This window comes from Melanotaenia boesemani, chromosome 11, assembly GCF_017639745.1.
Source record: "Melanotaenia boesemani isolate fMelBoe1 chromosome 11, fMelBoe1.pri, whole genome shotgun sequence".
NCBI lineage: Eukaryota > Metazoa > Chordata > Actinopteri > Atheriniformes > Melanotaeniidae > Melanotaenia > Melanotaenia boesemani.
The window spans coordinates 5,788,510-5,814,362 of NC_055692.1; the positions used below are offsets into that span (position 1 = coordinate 5,788,510).

General features: G+C 38.9%; 1 protein-coding gene across 1 annotated transcript in view; it reads right to left on the minus strand.

The window, feature by feature from the left end:
• The window catches only part of adamts3 (ADAM metallopeptidase with thrombospondin type 1 motif, 3), a 202,526-nt gene that overhangs the window by 13,041 nt on the left and 163,632 nt on the right, over positions 1 to 25,853 (minus strand). The window contains exons 14-19 of the mRNA XM_042000229.1: positions 21,699 to 21,832; positions 20,656 to 20,779; positions 16,289 to 16,369; positions 10,383 to 10,546; positions 6,163 to 6,319; positions 3,140 to 3,272 (exon numbers count right to left, since the gene is read on the minus strand). Of these exons, the coding sequence (XP_041856163.1) occupies positions 3,140 to 3,272; positions 6,163 to 6,319; positions 10,383 to 10,546; positions 16,289 to 16,369; positions 20,656 to 20,779; positions 21,699 to 21,832 (793 nt within the window). The remainder of the gene's footprint in view (positions 1 to 3,139; positions 3,273 to 6,162; positions 6,320 to 10,382; positions 10,547 to 16,288; positions 16,370 to 20,655; positions 20,780 to 21,698; positions 21,833 to 25,853) is intronic.

Genomic DNA, 25,853 nt, shown 5'->3' on the forward strand with positions numbered 1-25,853 from the left:
TGTTCATATAGATTGCACCACACAAAAGCAACAGTGTTTGTGAAAGAAATGCATAGATTAATGAGAGACAGGAGCACTTTATAGAAGAATGGATAGCTCAGTTGGCAGGGCATCCGTCTCCCATGCAGGAGACCAGATTATGACTCCCACAGGGGACAAAATTATTAACACCTTCCAATTAGGTCCTTAGACAAGCCAGAAGCAATTCGCTTGATGTTAAATTCTCATAAGCAACCTGAATGAGTCAAAGACAATGAGCACTAAATTCCTCTGAACTCTAATTTGTTGTAACTTCCAAGAGCATCTAAAGAGAAAACCTAGCAATGAGCATCACCCCAGTAAAACACTCCTGCAGACGATGGCATCAATCCATTATTTATGTAACCAGAAAGGAGTCCAGGAGGCTGGATGCAAAAAGTTACAGAACAATCCTGAAAGAAAACCTTTTTGAGGATGCTTAGAGACATGGACAAACATGTCTGCAACATTCCTTTTACCAGATCTTGACTTGAATTTTTTTATTAATGTTATTTTAAAATACTGTTACCCGTTGTAGATCAATTGATGTGAAGCACTTTGGTCAACTTGGGTTGTTTTGAAATGTGCTATATAAATAAGCCTGACCTTAGGCTTCACTGTATTACCTTCTTTTTGTACATAATGCAGCTGCCACCTGACAGGAAAAAAATGGCTTGATCTTATTGTAGCTGAACTGGCCTCCTAAAGCTGCTTTGAAGTACATTTTTCACAATTGATTGAGGGTCTAAACGGCATAGCACAACTCTGCTTGTCTGAACTTTACAGCCTCTGCATCCTTGTGTCTGACCAAAATGACTTGTGTGGCTATCTCCATGCTAAAAGCTATCAGGCAAGCTGGCACTGGGGCTAGGGTCTAACTCTGCCTGAAATTAGTCCGTCCGTCCATCCATCCTCTATACCATTTATCAATTATTTATACTGCTTAGTCCAATTTAGGATCACAGGGGAGCTGGAGCCTATCCCAGCAATTAGCAGGTGAGAGAATAAGTCCTTCCTCTTTACAAAAAAGTCAGAAATATCTCCAGTTCTACTCATTCATATATTTTCCCACACAAAGTAAGACTGGTTACAGGATATATTTCTTCACATTTCTATGCCATAGCTTACTCTAAAGTCAACTGGCATCCTTGCTAGCCTCCCTGTTTAAATTAAACTGGATCATGTAGCTCTTATCATGTAGCTTAGTCAGTGCTAGGTAACTTAGATGTTGGGATACTATTTAAACATTCTTTATAGTTTACTTTCATCTCAAATATTGAAAACTTAACTTACTGAAAACAAAACATGACTTGGTTTCCCCACATTATCTGGTGCTAACATATAACTAGATAAGCACTGCTAGTAGCTTCATGCTAACATTGGGTTAGCCTTTCATAACATTACCAGATGAACTTGCACAGGGACGAAAACTCATCACCTGTGGTGTCCAACCAGATTTCAGAGGTGACCAGTGCCATCCTTATTACCCCTCTAGCTCCACCCTGGCCAACAACGCTGCATTCAAGTGCTTAGGGAAGAGAAACCAGGATATCTCAGCCTTTTATTTCTAAAAAAAAAGAAATCACTAAACAATCAAAAAACTCTGTTATTGTAGGGAACTGTGTAGATGAGATAAAAAAAAAAAAATATATATATATATATGTATGTATAAATAAATCAACTGATGCTATTTTCAGATGAGTGTAGAATTAAAAAAAAACTTTAAAAACTTGAGAGAGTTTGTCAACTTTCTTTGAAAACTCAGTTCTAAGCTTGCTTTGTTACAACAAATAAAAGGAGCTATGCACTTTAATATATAAGAGACTGTATCTGACTTTTCTAAAGCTAAAATGTTCTGCAGCAGCTTGACATGTATTTTATTAAACAGGGAAGATCTAATAAAATATGTAATTAATCTTCTCTTTGCAAATCTCTGAATCCAGAGTTGTAAGGCTTGACTTACACCAGGGACTAAGGAGCTGACAGATCACCCACTTGTGATTCAAAAACATAAAAGTTAAGAAAGGTTAAATTATTTACACATTTCCTCTTTCATGCAGAGAACACATGTCTGTCACGTTATTTTGTTTTCCCAGTGATGAAACCCTGTGACTTGGCTGAAAACTCCAACCAAACTGTGTAAAAATACAAACAAGAGAAAAAAAAATCTTTACTGTAACAAAGTCTTCGTTCAATAAAAATAAATTCCCCAAGCTGCTGGGAGATGTACATGAGCTGAAATGCATCAGTTTGTAAATGAGCTACTTTTTCTATGCGCCTGTTCAAACAGAACAAAAAATAATTAGAATCTGTAGCAGGTAATTTACTGGTATAAACCAGCATCTTACCACCACTGTGTGACCAGTGTGTAGCCAGAAATGAACAACAAACTGGGATTAACATAAAAGCATCTGTCACATAGAATTTTGATCTGCATTTCTGATCCAAAAACCTACACACATGACAAATCTAACATGGCAGTGTCTTTATAGTAGATAGTTAGTAAACCTTCAGGGCTCTGCACTCAAACATATTCATGCAAAATAGCAGAGCAAAAGTGAGTTATGATTCTCCTAAATTATCATTCTGCTTCAGCAGCTTGTCAGCCCACCCTCAGTGTAAACCAGTTGAACGAGCAGGTGAATGTTTCAGTGAATTATAATGAGAATGGAGCAATTCTTAGTGCAGCAGTTTCCATTTTCATTGTCATTACAGTGGGCAGGATTAACCACAACTGACAGTATCCTTTCGGTCTCTGTGATTTACTGGATCATATAAGCATATGCAGTTAAAGTGGATTTCTCCACTTTGCCCCACTCTCTTTGAGTGCCACTTATACTTATGAAACTTTAGAAAAAAAATAGTTTTATGTTCACAGCTGGAGAAAAAAGAGCCAAAAATACCAGAGCCATCTTGATAAAATGGAGCATATTTTCAAGTGTTAAATCCTCATTTTCATTCCTTTCTCACTCAAGACTGAAGAGATACTAAGCAGATCATTTAAATTCAGCTCATGCCAGAAACATTATTTAACATTTTTTGGATCTTAATCAACTGCAGTGAATTCCCAGTTTGGATTTAGTTCAACACTTTTAACGATAGTGGGAATTTCTGTACTCACTGAGGCTGTGTGCACTCTTGAAGATTGCACATTCTCCGGATGGGTTTTGGCTTCTTGCTGGCATCACAGTAGCCCCGATGTACCATTTTGGTGTCTCCTTTCTTTCGACAACCATATTTGGTGTACTGAAACCCTGAGAAACAAGAGAAGTGTTTTTCCTTTTCCAGACTGTTGCAATGCATGAAAAACAAGTATAGTTTTTCAACAGAAACAACCACAACAGTTTCTGCTTTGTGGGAAATGGGAGAACGTGGAATCTGACCAATCCACCAAACTCAATCCATCTTTTTGGGATGAAACAGTGGTTCCTCTGCTCAAAATCTCTTAAAATTTTGTAGTGGGACATTTGCTTTAGCTGGCCAGTGCTTGTTTTGTTTGTAACTTTTGGTTTATGAGTGCTGAATGACAAATGAGGAAACAAGCTGAATTCTTCCTAATTTGCAGCATTCACCTCATAAAACTGGCTGAATCAGTTTGTTGGAGAGGTTATTTGGCTTTTTCCAGCTTAAAAATTGTAAGAGACTCTGGTGGAAATATTGAGCTCCAGGAGTTAGACAGAAGCTGAAGATGGAAATACAAAACTCAGACATTTCTTTCTATCAGCCACATTTTTATCAGGATGTTACTGTACTGAGGGAAAAAGTCAGGTACAAAATATGAACTAGAATCCATAGAGGCCCTGCAACCCCCAAGAGGTCAAAGCAACTTTAAAAAACTGTGTCTATGCAGAAATAGAATATAATTTTAAAGGCCTTGCTATTATTTAGCCCAGTGGTTCCCAAACTGGGGGGCGGGCCCGGAGCCATGACAGGGGGGGGGGCACAGCAAGGCTAAATAAAACTTATAGTTTTACACTGCTAGCAAAACATGGACAAATTTGTGAAAGTAACAATGAGCAAACAATGATGAATCAAGAGCAGAGATTTCAACACTACTAAACACTACTTAAGAACTTGTCATCTTGAACACAAAGAAAAGACTGTTGATTACTTTAGGAATAAACTACTCACATATCATATACAGTATAGCTGATTTACTAAAGCAGCATCTGTCTTATTGAAAGCTCAACTCACCTGAAGTAGTTTGCAGTTTCCTGGTTTAAAAAACTCTCACACTACAGCACATGAGTTGATCATTGCTCCTACCACTGGCATGGCTTTCACTGTAGTTAATGAAGAAACAGCCAATAAACTAAATACTATTTCGTGGCACATTTTTAAGCTAAGAAGCTCTTTCACTGCCTGCTACAGTGACAGATGGCAGCTGTGATTTCTCCTGCAGACGTGGAAAGAGCTTTGTTTTTAGGCTACTGTATTCCTGATCTCCTATTGTGTGTTTCTGTGTCACTGACTCATTCCAACTTCTAGCTGAATGAACATCACAGCACCGCAGATGGAGGAAGAGCATAAACTGCAGTCAGAATTATAATCAGGTCCAGCCGAAGCTTTACTCACTGCATCAGGCAGAGCGCCTGTGATTACAACCAGCACATGGCAACGGTCGGCCTCATAACATGAGTAACAAGGACTAAATGATTCATACAGCAGTGTCGCATCTTCTATCCTCACTGCATCATTAGAGCAGTGTTTCCAGCACTGATGGCGTATCACAGTGCTGCTGGTCCAACATACGAATGCATGATATGAGGCAGAGATTGTTAAGCTAAGTCCAAGGTATAAAAACAAGTTTCATATAAGCTCTTGACACCAAACAGTGCTGGATGGGTAAAAAATTCTTTATTTCAAAAGTTATTTGGTTGTAAGAAATCAAACAATCTATGTGGCTATAATCTTAAATTATCAGTTGTCTTGTTTTAACCAAAACTGGTTGTATTGCATTACTACCACCACTCTTTACTCATTATGCTGTTCTAAAGGTCCAATTCTGAGAAGCCATTAGCTTGACTCAGCAAGAGCCGACTGCTTCTCACATATGCTGAACTAGACTGCTCAGGATGCTTCCACGATGCCAGGGGTGTCAAACTCTGGTCCTTGAGGGCCGCTATCCTGCAGGTTTCTGTAGTGTCCCTGCTCCGACACACCTGATTCCAATCAAATGGATCCAACAGCTTCTTGTGAACTTCACAATAGCTGCACTTGCAATTGCGCAAAACCTAAATATCGCAATAAAAAACTGGTAATAAAAACACCTACATTTTGAAAACTTCTCAAGTGTCGCTAAAATGTTTTTACGCTCTCATGAGGTGGTTTTTCAGACGTGTTGATATAAATGTTTATCGCAAAAGCGTGATGACAACACTTTTTGCATTTACACGTCACCGGACGTGACGTAAGGGGTCACGTGACCAGTTCATTTCTAGTAAAGCTGGCGTGGAATGTATGGACGGAGAAGGACACAGAAATCTTTTTACAAATAACAGCAAACAACAGTGAAATGCAAAGTTTTGCAAGGAATTAGAAATCTCCATCCTCCTCAAAGCAAAGTCTCAAGATTTTAAGAGAATTATGTCTTATGCACTAAACATCATTCAATGCAAACACCTGCAAATCATAACTGTACTTTGTCAAAGTTTCAGAAATATTGCTTTTATTTAGCTAAAAACTGTAATGGAAACACACCTAATTGCCCATTATTTAATCAGCTGTGTTGGAGCAGGGAAAAAACCAAAACTTACAGGATAGCTGACCAGTGTTTGAAACACATGTCGGGTAGAAGACTGAGGGTAGACCAGTAATGCCTGTACTATAGGGGTGGCCATAGACTCCCTGATGGTTGAGTTAGAAAGGAGAATATTGTCCAAGTTAAAGAAAATACTAGAGAACACCTCCACCTGCTCCATAATTTGCAGGTAAGTCACAGGAGCGCATGCAGGGGGAAGTTTATTCCACTGGGATGCACATCTGAATGCTGCAAAAGACTGAAATATGGGCGTCTCTCCTCAACATAACTGAGATTAAGTTATAGAGGTTTGTATTTGAAGTTTCTGTATTACAAGATATGCATAAAAATAAACAAAAATATTTCTATTAAGCCTTTTGATTTGATAGTAAGTAGTCATTTACCTGTAGAACAAGGCTTGGAACATGGGGACCAGCTCTTCAGAGCCCATTCATAGGTGTCCTCCTGGATAACATTGTTGTTGTTAACTGGCACTGAATCTTCATGGATGATGTACTTGTACATCAAAGTAGACCGAGTTTCATTGTCCTTGGGTACTATCTACAAAGCAAAGGGGAAAAAAGACGAAGCAAGCAGTAAATCATGACAAAGTCTTCCACACAAACATTCAGAAATGATCGGTGACAGAAAATTTCAAATAATTTCAAATAATGACGTCACCATAAATGACCTTTAAATAATACCCACAAGCTACAAGACATATTTTCCATATTTGCAGGCATGAGGACCATATTTTTTTTTTTTTTTTAATCATGTCTTTACACTTAAAAATGACAGAGGGTATTAGCTACTGGCTTTTTCACATGAGTGGGCATTAGAAGAAAAATGATGGAGCACAGCATGGTCTAGGAGTATTGATTTGTTGGTCTGTAAAATGAAATCTTAAGAGCAAGACTGGCTGTTAGTCAGCAGGGCTGTTCCTCTTCACACCTGTGACACAGCAGCCATATGTAGCAACAACGATGGAGACTGCAGCAGCTCTCCATCACATACATGACATTTTGAATCGTTGCTGTAACAGGAGAAATCTAAAATATTTAATGTTACCAATCAATTTAATTCAATGTATTCCATGAAAGATGCAGATTGTAAAAATAAAAACAAAAATATCACTGTTGTGTTGGATCAGTTTGAAGCCTCAAGTGTATAATTTTGCTCGTTGGTCTCATGAATTTAAAATTTGATCAGTTTTTTTAGAAAAGCCCCTTGTGGGACACATCTGCTTGATGATAGAATTTGTTTTTCTCTTCCACTTGACAGCAACTTGAATATGAATAATTACGTGAATGATTCCCCAAAGCAGCACAAAGGTGAGGCAAAATGTTTGCACCATTTAAAGTTCAGAAAAAGCCCCTCTTCCCTTCCCCTTCACTCATGAGACTGATCTCGATAAACGCCTGCTAGTCAGAAAAACTGGATTTGCTCTTCTCCTCCACGCACATGAAACCAATTGCCGTCCATATAATTATACCCCTGTCATGATAAGCAGACACCAGCTTGTATTAGAATGGCTATCTAGAAGAGGCTATCAATGTGACATGTGGAAAATTAGAGCAGGAATCTCTGTGGAAAAGACAATAATGGGAAATGAGAGGCATAAAAAAAACAAATTTGTGTGCTTGTTGACACGGTAATGAGCCCTCTTACCCAACAAATCCTTAAGGAAAAGGAAAACGCATCAAATAAATTAAAAGGGCAATTAAAAGAAGCAAGCTCAGTCATTTAATGGCCTCTTTTTGAAGGATAAATGTTTTAAACCTTCAGATAATCAGGTTAACACGGTCACTTGTCCTCCTGGCTGACCATGCATCATAAGGACCACGTGGGTTTTCCCTCCTATTTAAATCTGACTTTACTGTCTCATCTTGCTGCAGGCTATACTTGTATTAGTTTCTTCAACCTGTTTTGGACCTGAGGGAACTTCAGGTATGACGCCTGGCAGAGGGAGGGTAGAACTAATTGTGCAGAAAATGGTTCAATAGGCAATTTCAAACTCCTGTCTTCTGGGAAACAGGTCAATTTTTGCAGGGATGACTTTGTAAGTCTCACATATCCTCCAGGGTGTATGTATTTAGACAGCTATACAACTTTTGATCTTCAGACTCGGGGCTTCTGAAGACTCAGTCTGAGTTAAAATGATTGCTACTACATTAAAGTGTCAAGTCTCGGCCTAAAATGAACAGGTTTTCATGAATTTTGAACAAAAAAATGAAAGAAAATGAAATACATCGCAGCACTTTGAACACAGCTTTCAAACGGCAAGGGTTGAAAAAAAGATTCGACCATCATGGGACTGACTTTTTAAGTTTGCAACCCTAAGTTATTTCAAAGTTTCCCTAAAGTATTTACAGGCATGTTAGACACCTATCTTCCATCATGTCTTAGAGCTGATTTAAAGTTAGTGTTTTATTTTCAATTATTTGTGTCTCAAAAGGCAAAGTACAGGATCACCTTTAAGGAAATGGGTTATGAGGAAGCAGCACAACTAACAGCTAACATCAGAGGCTGATAGTTGGATTAAAATGCAGGATTTAATATTGCTGCTCGGCTTTTGGAAATGCTGTGCATCTCCACTGTGTGCAACACTGAGAGCAGCATTACAAATATTTAACTTAACTGAATGAGTCTTTGGCAAGTCTAGTGAAATCCTAAAATTAGGTTTTTAACAACATTTTATTAGCAGGATTTTTATGGCAATTTCAGCATTTGAAGGTGAGGAAAGTGAGAAAAATGAGTTTCTTTTTAAATCATTTTTATTAAGTCACATGACTAGAACCTCAAAGCCAGTCACACCAGTGTGGGATGACACAGATGCCCCTATTATTTTCTGCTGCAGCCTCCAACATGATAACAGTGCTCTATAATGTGCTGGCCCTTTATAATTTCTTGACCCTATCCCATTATGAAAAACACATTTTCCCAAAGATTACAAACACAACCTGTAACCTGTCATTAGATGGCGGTGGAATACGACTCTTTGTGTTTAACCCGCTTCTCTTCTTACAGATGTTTCAACTGCTGCTTCAATGTGACTGAGAAGTTTTGTTATGCAAGATAATTCATGGCATAATGTGGATGATGTTAGACACATTACGGCTAAATAAAAAAAGTCACCTTCTGGATTCATCTAAGTAAATTGGTAAGAGCTTCTTGGAAAATGACTGCTTAAGGGGGATTTTTTTAATCATTAATGCTGTTTTTGAACTTTCTAATTAACTTTTTATTGACACTGATTTGATTGTTGTTTGTTTATTGATTTTATTGCTTTTGTGTTTACTTTTATAGATAATTATCTATTTATTATCTGTTGTCTGTGTAGCAGATACCTCTGTCCAGGAGAAATTTCTCCCAAGGGAGAACAATGAAGGAACTTGGATGCGACACGAGTGATTATGTTTCAGCTGTTATTTAACCCTAAATGATGCTGTAAGAAGCTTCTAATTTCTTTAACAACCATGTAGGAAAACACACCCTGTGGTTGTGGATGTTTCTGTTTCAGAAGGGTCAAATTATTTGCATCAAGTAAACATCTAGGAAGTTGCTGTAAATACTAAAACTGTGTTAAGAACGGTCCAAGGCAGGATAGTGGGGAACCATTGTCTTCTAGCATAAAACGTGGTCAGAAAATATCTTGAATGATTATGATTGGTAATCCCTTAAATGCTTGGTGAAATCAAATCTTCTAAAAAAAGAAACACCAGTAGAACGCAGGGCTGTGTGTAATAGTGAAAATAAGAGCATTTCCACATGAACAATGTGAAGGGAACTCAAGGGATTGGGACTGAACAGCTGTGTAGCTTTAAGAAAACTAATAATTAGTGACGCTAACCGGTTAAAAAAGGCTTCAGAAGCATAATGATTGGACTCTGCAGCAATGGAAGGTCATGTGGTCTGAGGAGTCCAGATTTAGCCTGTTCCGGAGTGATGTTTAGAGGTGACTAAGGTTTTCTGGTCTCTGGTGACTAAATGTTGAGACCATATTAATGACAACGTAAAGCAGCAGCAGTGACATAAAGCTTGTGATCGTGAACAATGAAGATCACTTTTTATTACTTTCTATTTTTCGATATAACTCTCTTGCTTTGTTGCTCCAATAACATCAATGTCTGCTCATTAGATCATATGGGAGTTGGGAGGAAGGACTTAGCTGAGCTACGAGTATTTGGTCCAGTGTTTTTTTATTAATCTGTACCCAGCTGTGGCATCATACAGTCTATTTATATCAGAATTAGATTATGTGCAGGTTGAATGTGTCTGTTAAACATATTTTGGGGCTGTGCTCAGCATTGCAGCCTTCAGTAAAACCTGCTGTCCACAACTGAATGTTTCCACTGCTGATAGGAGCTGGAGTGGATGAATAACCACAAGAATAGTCTTTTGGAGCAGAGCAGCATGATTTAACTGCATCCCATTGAAGAAAAAAGCTGCATGTTGGCGTCAGCAGTGTCCACGTTTGGCTCATCATAGATTAAGTTGTGTATTAGAGCGGCTCAGTGGTAGAAACGGCTTGCCTGTCTCTTTAATGCAGTGCTGATTAGCATGAATGACACTTTTTTAAGATTCATTTAAAAATGAGCTGAACAGGGAAGAAAGAGTTTATTACCAGAACCACCACAGGGTCATGCAGAGGTCCGTCAGTCTGCAGCGTCTCCACGTCCCCCTCGATGATGTAGTGCCACTCCACACCCAGGTCAATAAAGCTCCTGGACTTGAGCTCATCTCCTTTCCCGTTGAGGATGTAGTGACCTGTTGCCTGGTTCTTTATTGCTGCAATCAGTCATTGTCATGAGCTGCAGACAACACTCCACGCAACGTTATCAATTACACGATTCTCAATTAATCAGTTTAATGAAATTAAATTTCTGCCCTTTAAATGATAATTTTGTAAAAATTTTTACGATGTATTTTAAGTGATTATTCTTAAACATCAGCATTTATCATTTAATGTACATCAATGACTGTCATAAGACAGTTTTCTTTTTTTTTTCCGTGGTGGGTCAACATTACAGTGTACACCAAATATTTACAGTGACTTTGACAGAAGTGCAGAACTAACAGCAGGACGTTGAGTAAAAGATGCATTTTACAACATAAGCAGGTGTGAAAAATCACCAATCCATCAGCACATCATTTTGCAGGTAATGATGGTGGCATGAAGATGGATGCGGTTCATGAAACTAAAGCAGCTCCATAATTCTGATGCTACAACAAATGTTCAAATGGTCTCGGGGGAACATGCTTCTTCAAAAGCCAGATACAGACCCTGCACAAAATGTTTGACAGCTGCTGTTATGGAGTATATATTGATTCTTCCAGAGCCACAGGGTTTCAAACAAAGCCGATCAGTTTCACACCGAGCAGCCTCGGAGCCAACACAGCTGGCCAGAGAAGCAAAGGAACATAGATTGATAGGTGGGTAAATATAAACTATCTCTTCTAATGAAGTCAAATCTATGAAAAGAGCTGGCTCTTACATCACTATGCTGAAGGAAGCAAATCACCACATTTCAGATGAGCACTATTCCATGACATCATGCATCTATTGGCTGCTTGCTTGCTTTATGAGGAGTTTTTCATGAGCTGAACAAAGCGCAGCTGAATGTGGAGATAAATTCAAATGGAGTGAAAGAAAAACAAACGTGGTGGTTGGACGGTGTAAATAACTCAGCTGGTTAGCGGCCGGTTTGCATGTTTCTTGCTGGAAAAAGTGAAGAAATTTGTTGTTCAGCATTTTCATGTAAAAAATAAAAAACATAAAAGAGTTAAATGCATTCAGTTTATAATCTGGATTATTTTCCCTGAAAAAAATCTGATTGGCTGGTAACTTTAATAATCTACCAGCAACGTTGGCTAGTGATGAAAAAGGTTCATTTACAGCCCTGCACACATAAAAATGATTAATCACAGATGATAAAAATCTAAACTTTAATAGATTTCTTTTTACCATACATCCTATTTTGATTTAAATTTAACTGAAAAAATGGTGATAAAAATAGTATTAGTCTGATATAAAGTTTTCTATTGATATAACTTTTCTGTAGTTACAGTAACTGTAGTGAAAAGCAGACACAAAAACAAGCCTGATGAGGCAGATCTTCCTATAGTTTTTCAGATCTTTGTTAAGAGCACATCAACACTATGATGCAAGACACTTAGCAAAAAATGAAGTGCAAGAGCCGTGAAATTAAACATGCCAGGTCTTGACTCCTAACAGTGCTTAATATTTTATTTTTAAGGTCAGTTCACTTCAGAGTCACATTTCTCTATATAGGCACGAGCAAGGGTTGACTTTTAACTTCGAGAGCAGGATTAAAGATCAAATAAAAAAGCAGCTATTTAAATTCTGAACTGGAGTGTATTTGATGGCCAAACATGCTCTGGATTTATTTAAAGGTATGACTTTATTCCATATGACAAAATTTGATATGGAAATTTGAACAAGACACAGCAGCTGACTTACTTTCCCTTTTATATACCTTTCTTTAAAAAAAAAAAAAAAGATAATCCTCTTGCGCTGTTGTTCCATCACTATCCAGTCTACTCCAGAATTACTGTTGTCTGTGATTGAGTCTATTTGACAGATTGGAGATTTAGCCAGAGAGCTTTTCCTGTCAGTCAAACCTTATTAAGAGACTCTTAAAGTCAGGAGGCAGCAAATTAGGGGGCAAAGATCAACTCAAAGCAGGACTTTCTTTGCACCTTCCAGCACAATCTACTCAGATAAAAGAGGCCTCAAGCCCGCTGATTTAAATCACATCTTTCTACAAACTGGCTAACATTTAAAAAAAAGGTCAATTATTAACTACAATTCCTTGTTGGTGTCAGATGGGCTGGTCTGAGTGTTTGAGAAACTGCTGATCTTCTGGGATTTTCACACACAACCATCTCTAGGGTTTCCAGAGAACGGTCTGAAAAAGAGAAATTATCCAGCGAGAAGCAGATGTCTGGACCAGAATGTCTGGTTGATGTCAGAGGTCAGAGGAGAATGGGCAGACTGGTTGGAGATGACCGAAAGACAACAGGAAATCCAGCACTGGTTCCATTCAAGGTCTGCAGAACAGCATCTCTGAACACACAACATGTGCAACCTTGAAGCAGATGGGCTACAGCAGCAGAAGACACACCGGGTGCCTCCTGTCAGCTAAGAACAGGAAACTGAGGCTACAATTCACACACTCACCAACACTGGACAATAGAAGATGGAGAAACGTTGCTGGTCTGATGAGTCTCCATTTCAGCTCCACATTCAGATGCTAGACTCAGAATCTGCTGGAAACATCATGAAAACATGGATCCATCCTGCCTTGGATCAACAGTTCAGGCTGCTGGTGGTGTAATGGTGCAGGGAATATTTTATTTTCACACCTTGGACTCTTTTGTAAAAACATGACATGGTTTAAACACCAAAGCCAACATAATGAGTTCACTGGACTCCAGTGGCCTCCACAGTCACCAGATCTCAATCCTATAGAGCAGCTTCTGGATGTGGTGGAACGGGAGATTCTCATCATGTATGTGCAGCAACTGTGTGATGCTGTCATGTCAATATGGAGCAAAATCTCTGAGGAATGTTTCCAAAATCTTGTTCGATCTATACCACCCAGAATTCTAGCAAATTCTTTTAAAATCTAGCAAAAGAATGAGATCCTTACACTTTTTTCTCATTTTGTTGCCTGTTAACGACCCTGAGTGTCCTGCTGAAGGAACAGTAACGAAACCGAGTCATTTTCTAGGTTGCATTCAAACTGCATAGTAACTGTTACTTTAAGAAGTGTAAAGTTTTTCCACTCATGATTCATACAAAGTTGTTTAGGAACCCTAGGTCTATTCAAAGTTTATGAGGAAATCAGATCTGATGTGCTCAATAGAGCCGATGAGGGAGCTCATGATGCTGAGTGGATTACAGAGAAAGGAGCCGCATATCTAAACACTTCTTCACTGTTGACGTAGGACTTTCTACGCCTTGCAGTTCAGGATAATGTCATTTTTTCAGTACTAGGTACTAGGGACGGGAATCAGAAATGATTCCACTGAGGAGCCGGTTCCCAGTTTTCTATAGCATCGTAATCAATACATGTATCTGTGCCAACAGGTGCTGGCCAGCTCACTGACTGCCAGTAAACCATGTCTGTCTGTCGCTGGAAGAGGTGATCCAGAGCACGGCTACATTTCCTTCAGAGACACGACAATGCCTCAGCTCTAGTGTCTGTGTTGAAAGGGCCAGTAATAGATCATAGGATCTATATTGTTGCTCGGAAGAATCCGCAGCCTAATCGCTACTCTGCTCCATCCTCCTTACATGAGGAGAATACTTGCTGGAAATCAGCCTGATGTGCAGCTGCAATATGTTTTTTTCTTTTAATTCAATACAGTCATCAAATGAATGGCGTAACTTCCTGCTTCCTCTGGATGCTGGAGAGTTCATCACTGAAGAACTCTGAGTTTTCCTCCTAATATAATACAATACATACAATATGTGCCATATAAATGAGTATAAGGTCGACTGCGAGGAAGATGAGTTGTTTTTTATTTAACTTAGCTGTTTTTATTCAGGTTTTTATGGTTGAATGTTAAATGTATGTTGCTGCATTGTACTTTGACTGTTGGGCACTTTTTAATTTTGTTGTATATCTCACATGTTACAATGACAATAAATATCTATTCTATTCTATTTTATTCTATTCACCTGGTTAATTAGTTTCCAGTTAAAGTAGCAGAATTTCATCAATAGACGTCACAACAGGGTTAATTATACTGCATTCCTGGTTGACCTACTGGTTTTACATTAGGTAATCCATTGTTTTTTTAACTCTTTTTTTAGAATATTTGTCAGACAGTTTTTTACAGTGTAAACTTGTGTTGTCTACTTGTTTCCTCATCAAAAATTGGGTCAGGGATTGATGAGGAAATCAATAAAAAACCAGATCAATAGGCAGAATTGATCATGGCATTGATGTCATTAACATCTCATTACTTCTCATACCTAACCAGTACTATAGTATTTCCCAGCTCTTACCAGCTCTTTTGATCATAACCAAAGCAGTCGACCAAATTAGCACCAAATTGCAAACTAACAGAGCAGCCGACAATTACGACACATGAACGTTTTCACCTGCTCAGTTTTTAATGCTTCAAATGCCTTTTTTTAACAGTTAGGATCCACAGCTAAATAAATAAGAATGGTTAAAGTCTAACATGAAGGCCTTTTTAAGGCCCCAACAAATACCAACATAAAATTTTAACAGCAAGACAAACTTTGCAGCACATGTAATAAATCTGTTCCTCACTCCAGTTCCTCCCACCACCTCAGACCTCTACACAGCACGATGCAGGGGGAGGGCCCTCCGCATCATGAAGGACTCCACCCATCCAGCACATGGACTTTTCCAACCCCTCCCCTCAGGCAGGCGGCTAAGATGCATAAGGAGCAAGACCACCAGGTTCAGGAACAGCTTCTTCCCTGAAGCTGTCAGACTGCTGAACTCTTGCCATGCCTTGTAGACTCCTCCCCACCCTTCCCCACCCTACTTCCCCACCTCTGAACACCAGCCCAAACCCTGCTGCCCTGCCCCCACCCCCCCCATCCCCACCCCAACTGAATCCACCCCCCCACTCCGACAAACAGACCTGCACTGCAAACACTTTACCTGTCCACATGTTTACATGTTTACCTGCTGTCCATACAAGTGCAATATCATTAATATTAATATTAGAAGTGTTATACTTTGGACTATCACTACCTCATGCACATACATACTTGCACATATTTATCTAGGCTGCACATGCAAACTGGGCTCTTTAGTGTTTACTGTTATTTTTATTTAAAATTTTGCTGTTTATATTCTATTGTATTTAGCTTATATTCTATTTATATTTAGCCTATATTTCTATTTTTTTTCATGTCTTATTTTATTTCACTTATTGCCCTCCTTCTTATAGCTCAAACCGGGACCTCAGCTCTAATTTCGTACCATAAACATGTAAATGTGAGCTGGTATGACAATAAAGTTCCTTGAATCCTTGAATCCTTGAATCAACGTGCCAGTGTCACACTAGCTTTTTTCTCTATTAAAGCCCCTACCAGGGTGCCTGTGCCTCAGTTCATCATCCTCTGCACTGGTTTGGATAACAAAATATAAACATGAAGATATTTCGCACTGAATTATTCTGTGTTTCTGTTGATCTGTATAAAGAAAAAACACAATTTTTTCAACTCGGCTGCATCTGAATTAACCTAAATATAGAAAAGTAACGAGAAATCTTTATATCTTTAGATGTAAGTGAACCTGGTAAAGTAAGAACCTGTCTTTAATATATGGCGAATTTTCTATATGAACACTATTTTTCTCAGCCTAGAAGTTACCAGAAATAAATTATGCAGAGTCTGTAATCTTTCATCTTAAAGAATATGTTCCCATTAGTCTTCCTGGGAAGCATGATGAGGACGGTGATGAGCTACTTTATGTCTTCCTCTGATGTCATGTATTCATGGAGGGAAGTCACACTTACCAAGAACTTGAGGTGAGGCCTCATGCTCCTGGATCATCATATGTCTAGCTCCAGGAGGAATGAGAAACATCTTAAGGTAACCTTTGAATTTGCAGCAGCAGCAGATGCAGCAGGGATAGGTTAGGAAAGATAAGACAGAAACAGGTACGTTAAGCACATACAGAAAAAATCTGTTTGCAGTGGTGGACATCACACGCGGAGCAGAAGTTTTCCTCACTTTGCTCAATAAAAAAAAGTTTGAAGGAGAAATATGAAAGGGTGATGTCGACTTTCCTTTCTTCTGTAGAAGCCTGCAGGGAAAAGGTTTAGCGAAACACAGCATAAAGCTCATTCATATCCTTCTGCGTGTCATCTGTGACACAAAGTTGACGCAGGATGTGAATGGAAACAGCCTCTGGCCATGTTTCAATAAGGCATGACTAACGGGTTAGGCCAGCAAAGCTGCCTTCTGCCAGCGATGCCCACCACTAACAAACCTACCATGACTCACCCAGCACATTTCTAGAATCCTCGCTTTCATTTAAAAACACATTTCGAGCTCCTTTGGGCAAAGAGAAGGCTCCACGGGTCTTCCCTTTAAAACAAAAATAAATCAGTCAGTATTTCAGGGTTATCTCTTCACACCGTTTCACAGTCTCTGCAACAGTATTACCTACAGTGGAGGCACATTTAATTAGTGAAGCAGGGACCAGAGGAATTCTCTCTGTGGATGAGGAGGCAAACTATTTCTCACCAGGAGTAGACTGCAGCGGGGTAATTGCTTGGGCTAAGATTTGTCTAGCAGACCTGACGCTCTGGAAGCAGCAGAGTGGTTGAGATGATTATGAATGCAACTAACATGCTGCTGCAGAGCTCCTGTGAAGTTACAACAGGTGGCAAAGTAGCTGGTGGTAATTTTAAGACTGGAATCCATTTTGAAAAATCTGTGACAATTTCAGAATCACAGCCACTCGGAAGAGATGATAATGTCATTAGAGGGCTTTTACAGGAAGAAAGATGCAATAATCATCCTGCAAATGTCCAACTACATCCATGATTGCTTCCACAGGTCTGCAGGGGGGTGTTTAATGAGACACCTGTCTGCACCTGCCGATTTGTCAAGGTGCTTATTTCTCAGACATGTTATTGGGGTGTAAATAAAAAAAACTGATCACGGTATTGTATCGATTCAGTGTTTGCTCAAATAACCAATTCTGCCCCAACGCTACTTTAATGATTGAAATGAGGATATATCCAGGGGTCTAGAAAATTTTTGATGGGTGGGCTAGGGCACAGACTGGGAAAAGGGTGGCTCATTTAACTAAGACCTTTGAAAAAAAAAAAGGGTTTTGAGGAAATAATTATCTAATATAAAAAGTTAAGCAAAGGGATTATATTTTATTCAGTGATTGTTTACTTGGTTCATCCTGCATCGTATTGCAGTTTCATCACAGTGCTTTAGGATTATTGGCTGTTTAATTGTACACAGTTTTCACATCTGGTGGTTTCATTATTTTGTACATCCTCTTCATAAAATGTAATTAGTTTGAACAGATAATTACTACTTTCCAGGTAGGTGGTTGGCAACATTATGCTTTATGAATGCTGCATTAAATATTGTATTGTTGATATTAAAACAACATATGTTACATTTACTTACACTGGGGGTAAGTAAATGGGTACACATGGGGGGATGGGAAGTCAGACTTTAGGTAAATTTTGATTGCTAGAACAAAGCAAAAGTCAACAACTTGACCCATATCTTCAATTGGTATTAATGCTATTGGATCATCAATCACTGAAACGATGCATCAGTTTGGATCAAGTTATTGTTACACCCCTAACATGTACATTAAATGGCCATTAAAATAAAAAAAAGAATAACAATAAAATAAAAGTCATAATGAACCCAGACACTTGATTAGTAACATGAAACAGAAGAAAAAACAGCAGCTGATAAGACGCATGTCTCCAGATCTACAGGCATCTATCTGGACTACAAGCTAGACAGGATGTTCTACAAAAGGATGGGAGTCAGTAACACTGGATACTTGCATATTGTGTTTTCCAGCAAGGGGGTGTCATTTTGGGCTCTCTTGCTTAACTGTTTTCCTGTTAAAAAGGTGAGTGGTTAAATGAGGGTGAGATGGGAGGAAACAGAAAGGGATGGACAGGCAACACAATGTGCAGCTCTGAACGGTTTCATGAAGCCGTCATGCTGATCATCTTCATTTCTCTCCGATGGTCTCTGCTGATTTAACGATAAAGTGTTCAGGACTGAAAAGGCTGCTGTCATAAACCGTCATGTGAATGCGTCATGAAACCGTCTCATCAATCATGCTCGCAGTTACTGTGACATGTCTTTTGTTAAAGAAATGAACAAACTCATTCAGCTTATCAGTTTAGCTGGCAAAACCTCAGTGCACCAGATTCGTACCCTTATTCAGTTTGTGTGGGCACGCCTGAGTATTTGTGCACTTTTACACAGTGAAGGTTAAGAAGACACATAAGCTTTAAGAAGGAGCTTGAATTAAAGTTTACACAAAAGCGTCAGCACCACTGATTTATTCCCACATTTGAATAAAAAAATTTAATTATTGTAAAGAGAAATTAATGAAAGAGTGGTTCAATTAATTTTACATTAATTGGAGCAACTCAGAAGGAGTCAGTTCAGGGTTTTAAAGGCTGTTAGATCCTCATCACCCTGCACCCTCCCTTCGCACTCATTTATTGGCTGTGAATATGAAGGAACAGCAACATAGAGACCTGCAGGAGATGGTGGACATTTTAGCACATTTTAGGAGGGTTGCTCCTGTGATTTTTAAGTATGAATCTTTAAAACGATTCACAGATTCACTGAAAACAGAAACCAACTCATGGAAAACTCCTCCTAGTTTTGAAATTAACATTGTGCTTTTCATTTAGCAGCTTCCTACAGAAGAAGAGAACAAACTGCAGCAGCTAGTCTGGCAGCTAGAGATGATCGATGCTCCTTCAAGATCTGACACATACACTCCTCGGCCACTTTATTAGGTCCACTTGTTCAATTGCCTTTTTAACACAAATATCTAAATCAGCTAATCACTTGGCAGCAACTCAGTGCATTTAGTCATGTAGAGATGGTCAAAACAACTTGCTGAGGTTCAAACCGAGCATCCGAATGAGGAAGAATGAGGATTGGAATGTGGTATGATTGTTGGTCTGAGTCTTTACTGGGATTTTCACACACAACCATCTCTAGGTTTTACAGAGAATGGTCTGAAGATAAGAAAATATCCAGTGAGCAGCAGTTGTCTGGACCAGCATGTCTGGTTGATGTCAGAGGTCAGAGGAGAATGGGCAGACTGGTTGAAGATGATAGAAAGACAACAGGAAGTCCAATGGTTCCAACCAGACAGATGGTCTAACATTTGACTCTAGAATACTTTTTAATACGAAGGAGTTCATGATGCATTCAGTGACTGCATGGTGTCTAGGTCCTGGGGAGTCTACAGTCTGACCTCAGGTTGAACTTGGGATGTTCCCTACTGTTAAGATAGGCAGCTGACTTGAATAATTTCCACCTGTGAATATTCACTCTGACTGTGGAATAATGAACTCCAAATAGCTTGGAAATGCTCCCAGATGAGAAGAAATAGTTGCTTTTCTAAGATCATTGCTATTGTCCTTCCTTCAGACAAAATTCCCCTGAATGCTGCAGATCAGCAAACGACCAAAGCATCACTTTCACAGAGGAGCAAATACTGATGATGTTCAAAAGTCTTTGATTAACTACACCTGGCTGTTAATTTCTTTTCTTGCACACTACTTCTGCTTCTTTTGACTGTAATCTATCATGTACTGTCAGAGGTTAGAGTCTCTCAATATTATGACATATTTGGAACTAGAGGACATAAAACATAAAACGCTCCTTTTCCACAACTGCAGATCAAATAAATTATTGTCCTCCTGTATAAACTCCCTTTTGTACCAATTTTATATTTATGTGCAGCTGCATATTTTCCAACAAAACGCATTTTGTTTGAGCAATTATGTTTGAGTGCTTTGGTCTATCAGGATTTATAAAATCTTTTGGGAGCTTTTTGTTTTTGGCTGAAAGCCACAGACAAGAAGACAAAATCAGAAAATAAGAGTGAGCGTTAACATAAATGTAAAAGCACTCAAACATGTTCCGGTAAAAAGAAATTCATTTCAGCTTTGACAAAGGCTTCTGCAGGGTTCATATGAATGTAAGTTCTTTCAGCTCTGAATTTATGCTTGCTTTGCTTCAGCCTTATTATCTTAAGATGGCCTGCTCATTGCTAGGACTGGCTCCTCCTGATACATGTATATAAATAAACATTCTTTTTGATTCGTTTTGAGGCGCTAAAGGCTCCATGTGTCCTTACCAGCTTTCTTTGGTGTACGGGTGAAGGTTCCTTTGACAGTGCGGCAGTGGGAGTTGTCTCCACCACAAACCCCGCATTTGTCCTCAACTTTATTCGAGCCGATTGCTCTGTCGCAACCAACTTTCTGCAGAGCAAGAAAAGAGAGACAAATGGGCTGCGACTTTTCCCGCACAGAGGGAGACAGTAACATTTACAATATGATTTGACATAGAATGGGTTTCTCAAATATTTCAGAGACACCTTGGTTAGCTGCTGGTGTATCAGTTATTTGGATGCAGGAAGTCGAAGGGACTCGTGACATTAACTGTTTCAGGCACTTTGAATCTCTTTTTCAGTCAAGAACATTATGTGAGAGCCAAGTAAGGTTATACAGATTTAAATATTCAGCATATTTGGATATTTCCACCACAGAAATTTGCTGTTAAATCCTTGCATTCGCAACACAAATTGGAGTGTGTAGAAGCTGTTGAGGCTGATGAGGACGCAGCTGCAACAGGATTGACACAAAGCTTCTGACCTGCTTGTTGTAATTTATCTGGGGCGAGCGGGTGGAAATCTCAAGATTAGAAAAGAAGCAAATTACTGGCACGCTGCAGGGCTCCAATCTACTTTTGTTTATTCCACCAAATCTGTAAGATTTTCAGGCCGAGGCTTTGAAGAATGACACGTTTACTGCAATAAAAAAGTGAAAATTGGAGCCCTGCAGGGCATGAGCCATTTGTTTTCTAACTTATTGCTTATTTCCTGCTTGACTCCCCCCCCGCCCAATCTTACCCTATGTTTCTTGATTTATTGTTTAACGTGTTTGCTGAGAAATGTCGGGGCAAACTGTTAATAATAAATCAAGAACTTATTAGGAAGGTTTCTTCTAAACTGAGCAAATGTCCAAGATTAAAATGCTGTAAAACTGGCTCGGTGTGAACTTTCCTGACATCCTGCTGCTTTGCTGAATGAATCAGTCGAAAGCTTTTAGAGTTCAGCCTCCTGCTGCGCATCATTACCTGCTGCAGCTTTGAACATGATGTGGTTTGACGTGTCCTTACCACGCATTCTCCACGCACGCAGATACTGTAGGCATCCCTGTACGAGCATCTCGTCCCATCATGCACCAGCTGCTTCATGTACGCCACATCTCCCGTCTCCTTTGACTGGCAATACAGGTGGCATCTCTTGTTGGCTACAAGAACAGATTACTGAATTATTAGAGAATAATGACAGTTTTAATGGAAACCTGGACAGCAGCTGGGTTTTGGATAAGGTTTGGACAACTCCTGACTCTGACCCTTGACAGAGGTGTTGATCATCAACATCAGCTGATGGCTTCCTGAAATATTTACCTGCATGACCCCTCCCATCTTTAAAACCACTCAAGTTCACTTTATTAGCTTCAACTTTTACACAGCTGCTCATCAGACATTACTTTACTAATTCCTAGATGAATCGGGCTGCTATCCTCTGGTTTTCACTGACAGTAACATGCAAATAACTGTTTACATTTCCATTTTCAACACAGTAAAACATCATGATTCAGCTACTTCTGTACTAATCTCACACATCTTAGGCTTCTTTTGAGACTCAGATGAAACATATAACTCTTGTAGTTATAAATAAATACTTCATTTATTTGGGATGTTTGGAGAGAAGGCAAATCAGCATGTGATCTGTTTTCATGTGTAAAAGACAGGATAAAGGTTTTGTACTTGCAAAACTGAGCTATGTGTTCAGACTTGCAGAACTGATCTGCACTTGTAGATTTTTATTTGTGTTCATGAGAGATACAAAACAGGATAAGACTTCATCTTAGCTCCATAAACATCTGAGTAAAACTGTACTAAATCTCTCTCCACAGTGTGAACTGCTGAAATTTGTGTCTTTAAAAGCAATTTGTAGCAGCATTTTGACAGAAATGTCATAAAAAGGTGAGTAAGCTGCTAATAACTAAGCATCCATCAGTAAGGGTTGCTGTGGTGATGATACAGCCCTCCTCTCTGGTTCAGAGTGATTATACCTGACTTTTTTTTCTCTTTTTCCCTGTCCACAGCGCGTCTCAAAATCCTTCTACAGGGTCAAACATCTGAACTTTCATTGTTGCAGTTTTACTACCATCAGCAGAGTCGGGCTTTAATAAATGCATCGTGTTTCATTTGTGATCTGTCTGTAAAAGATATGGAAATTAGAGTTCAGTTCATTGTAGGGTCTGTGGAGCAGATCAGTCCTAATTCTCTCCTTAAAAAATAGGATATTATGATGAGGAAGACAGATTTTTCTACAGTTTGGTGAAAATATTGATGCTGAATTTAAACTGTGGTGCCGTAATATGTTAAAAAGTAAAATTTCCCGAAGGTTTCCGCTTCTCACCTTGTTGTGGACTAGTCAAACTGTAGCCCCAAAATATTTAAGCTATTCACTTGCAAATTATACCATCTCTGGACACTTTACTATGTCCACCTGTGTAATTTGTTAACATTAATAGCTAACTGGCCAATCACGTGGCAGCAACTCAGTGAATTTAGGCATCAGAATGAGGAAGAAATGGGATTTAAGTGACTTTTAATGTGGCACGTTGTTGCTAAAGCAACAGGGTTTTCACGCATTTACAAAGAATGCTTTTAAGAAGAGAAAAGGTCCAGCACCTTGCTGATTTCAGAGGTAAGCAGAGCACCACTGGGTGCCACTCCTGTCAGAAAGCTGAGGATCCCCGCAGCTAAATGTGTGATCTCATCATTCTCACAAGTCAGCATCCAAGAGCTCCTCATAGTTCTCTATATGAAAAACAAAAAACTATGACATCTTTCCGTATCAGCGTGAAAACTCTGCTCCTTTACCTGCAGGCATGTTGGAACAGCTCTGCAGCTCATCATAATTTAGTGGTCAACATAAAACCATGACTATCAGCTTTTGAACAAAACTAGAATGGACATAAACTCTCACTGGCTAAATCATGAGGTGCTCATCTTGTCAGTTGGACTACAATTAACACAGACACACCAAAAAAATTGAAGATGGAAAAACGTTGCTAGTCTGAGGAGTCTTGACTTTATCAACAATTCAAGCTGCTGATGGTGTATGTGTGGGGGGTATTTTTTCACCACACCTTGGGCCCCTTAGTTCCAACTAAGCATTCAATTTCACTTTTCATTTTGTTAGGATTCCCATTGGTAGCTGAAAAAAGCTGCAGCTATTCTTCCGGAGGTCCATCATGTATAATAAACAATGGAACATTGTGCTAAGTTAAATATCTTTCAGCATGGTGGGACGATGTGCAGTGTGGTGCTGATTAGGCCTGTCACGATAACAAATTTAGCTGTACGATAAATTTTCTCAGAAATTATCGGGATAAACGATAATATTGCGCAAAGCGCTAATGTGTCATTTTGAGACCATTCTCAACTAATATAATGACATATGCCATAATAATGCAAGTACACATTTTCAAAGATCAATACGCCGGCCCAAAAGTAATGCGGCCCACTGGGAATCCTCCCAAACCTCTCGATTAGCCGGCATTGCTCTTAATGTGTATTTTGTCAAATACGCTAGTATATAGGCTGACTCTATTTGCGTAATGTGCCTGCGGATTACAAGGGTTATTACGGTAGACCAGGAAGTGGGGGCTTTGTACTGACGTCGTAAGCTAGAATGTGTGTGTTCTGCTTACATGTGGGGAGCAGCGAAATGATAAAAGAGGAGGTGCTTGCATCTATTATTTCTCCATTCGACTTATTTACATATTTCAGCATGAGAATCGGAGGTTTAGCACAAGAGCGTGAGAACCCACTTAAATACGCAAGTCTCACGGCCATTGCGTGTTGGCAGCCCTGCAAAACAAATGCGGCTTACCGGCTCGTGCTGCAACATGCTGCTGTCAAGTATGACACCAGAGAGATCACTCCGCAAGAAACCAGAGCGTTTAGTCGAAATACTCCATAGTGAAACCTATTGTCATACACAGTTTATGGTAAAGGGGGGACTAATAAAAATTATCGCGGCCGGCAAACTTATCGTGCTCTTATTTTCTTATCGTTCAATTAATTGACTTATTGCTTCTCGCGACAGGCCTAGTGCTGATTTTCTGTCCTTCACTGATGTAAGTGGAAGGACCTGTTGGCAAGATTTTTGGTTAACACTGGAGGACCAGATCAGGGAAATTTTTGCCACAGTCAACAGATTTTGTTTTGTTTTTATTTAATTTCTTTTAAATTTTCTTATTTTTATTGTTTCTATTGCATCTTGATGTAATGCTTTTAGTTTTTATGTAGAGCACTTTGAGTTGTTTTTTACATGATTGCACAAATAACACCACAGCCTACCTGAGTATTGTTGTCTTATTGTTCTTTAATTCCACTGACTATTCCTTACACACACACACACACACACACACACATATATATATATATACACAGTGGTCCCTCACTATGACGCGGTTCACCTTTCGCGGCCTCGCAGTTTCGCAGATTTTTTTTGTACAATTTTGCATGTTTTTTTTTTTCTTTCTTTTTTTTTACAGCGCTTTGTGTTCTGCATTCATTTTATAATACTGGACTTATTTTTCTACAAAGGTTTGAACTTTGAGGGTGTTTAAACAAGAGAGAAAAGTGTGAAAATGTTAATGCCTGTCAGAGAAAGGTGTATAAAGTGTGTAGTGAGAGGTTTTAGTCGTAAAAAATAAAGCTGACTACTTTGTGAATTTCGCCTATTGTGGGTTATTTTTAGAACGTAACTCCCACGATTAACGAGGGACCACTATATATATATATATATATATATATATATATATATATATATATATAATATATACTTTTTGTATTTTATTATAATTTATTCATTAAGGACCATGTAACATTTCAAACATAAATGTTTCCATTGTACCAGAGTTAGCCTCAGGCTAATGTACACATGCAGTCCCCTGGCATTAAAAAATACCATTAAAAATCACCCACACACACAAACACACATTTTGTCAGCACCATGAGAAAAGACAAAAAGTTCAAATTTAGAGTGAATCATGTCAGATTTATGTAATTTTGAAAAGAAAAAAAGAAGTTCTGCTGAGATTTGACTGTTTATGGAGCTGCAGCTCTTCATGTGTTAGTGAACTCCACTGCATGGCGGCTGTAAAAGAAAAGCAGATGGTCCAATCATCAAATGATTGTGGGATGAAGGAAAATTTGAATAATTATCTTTGTGCCAAATGTCTC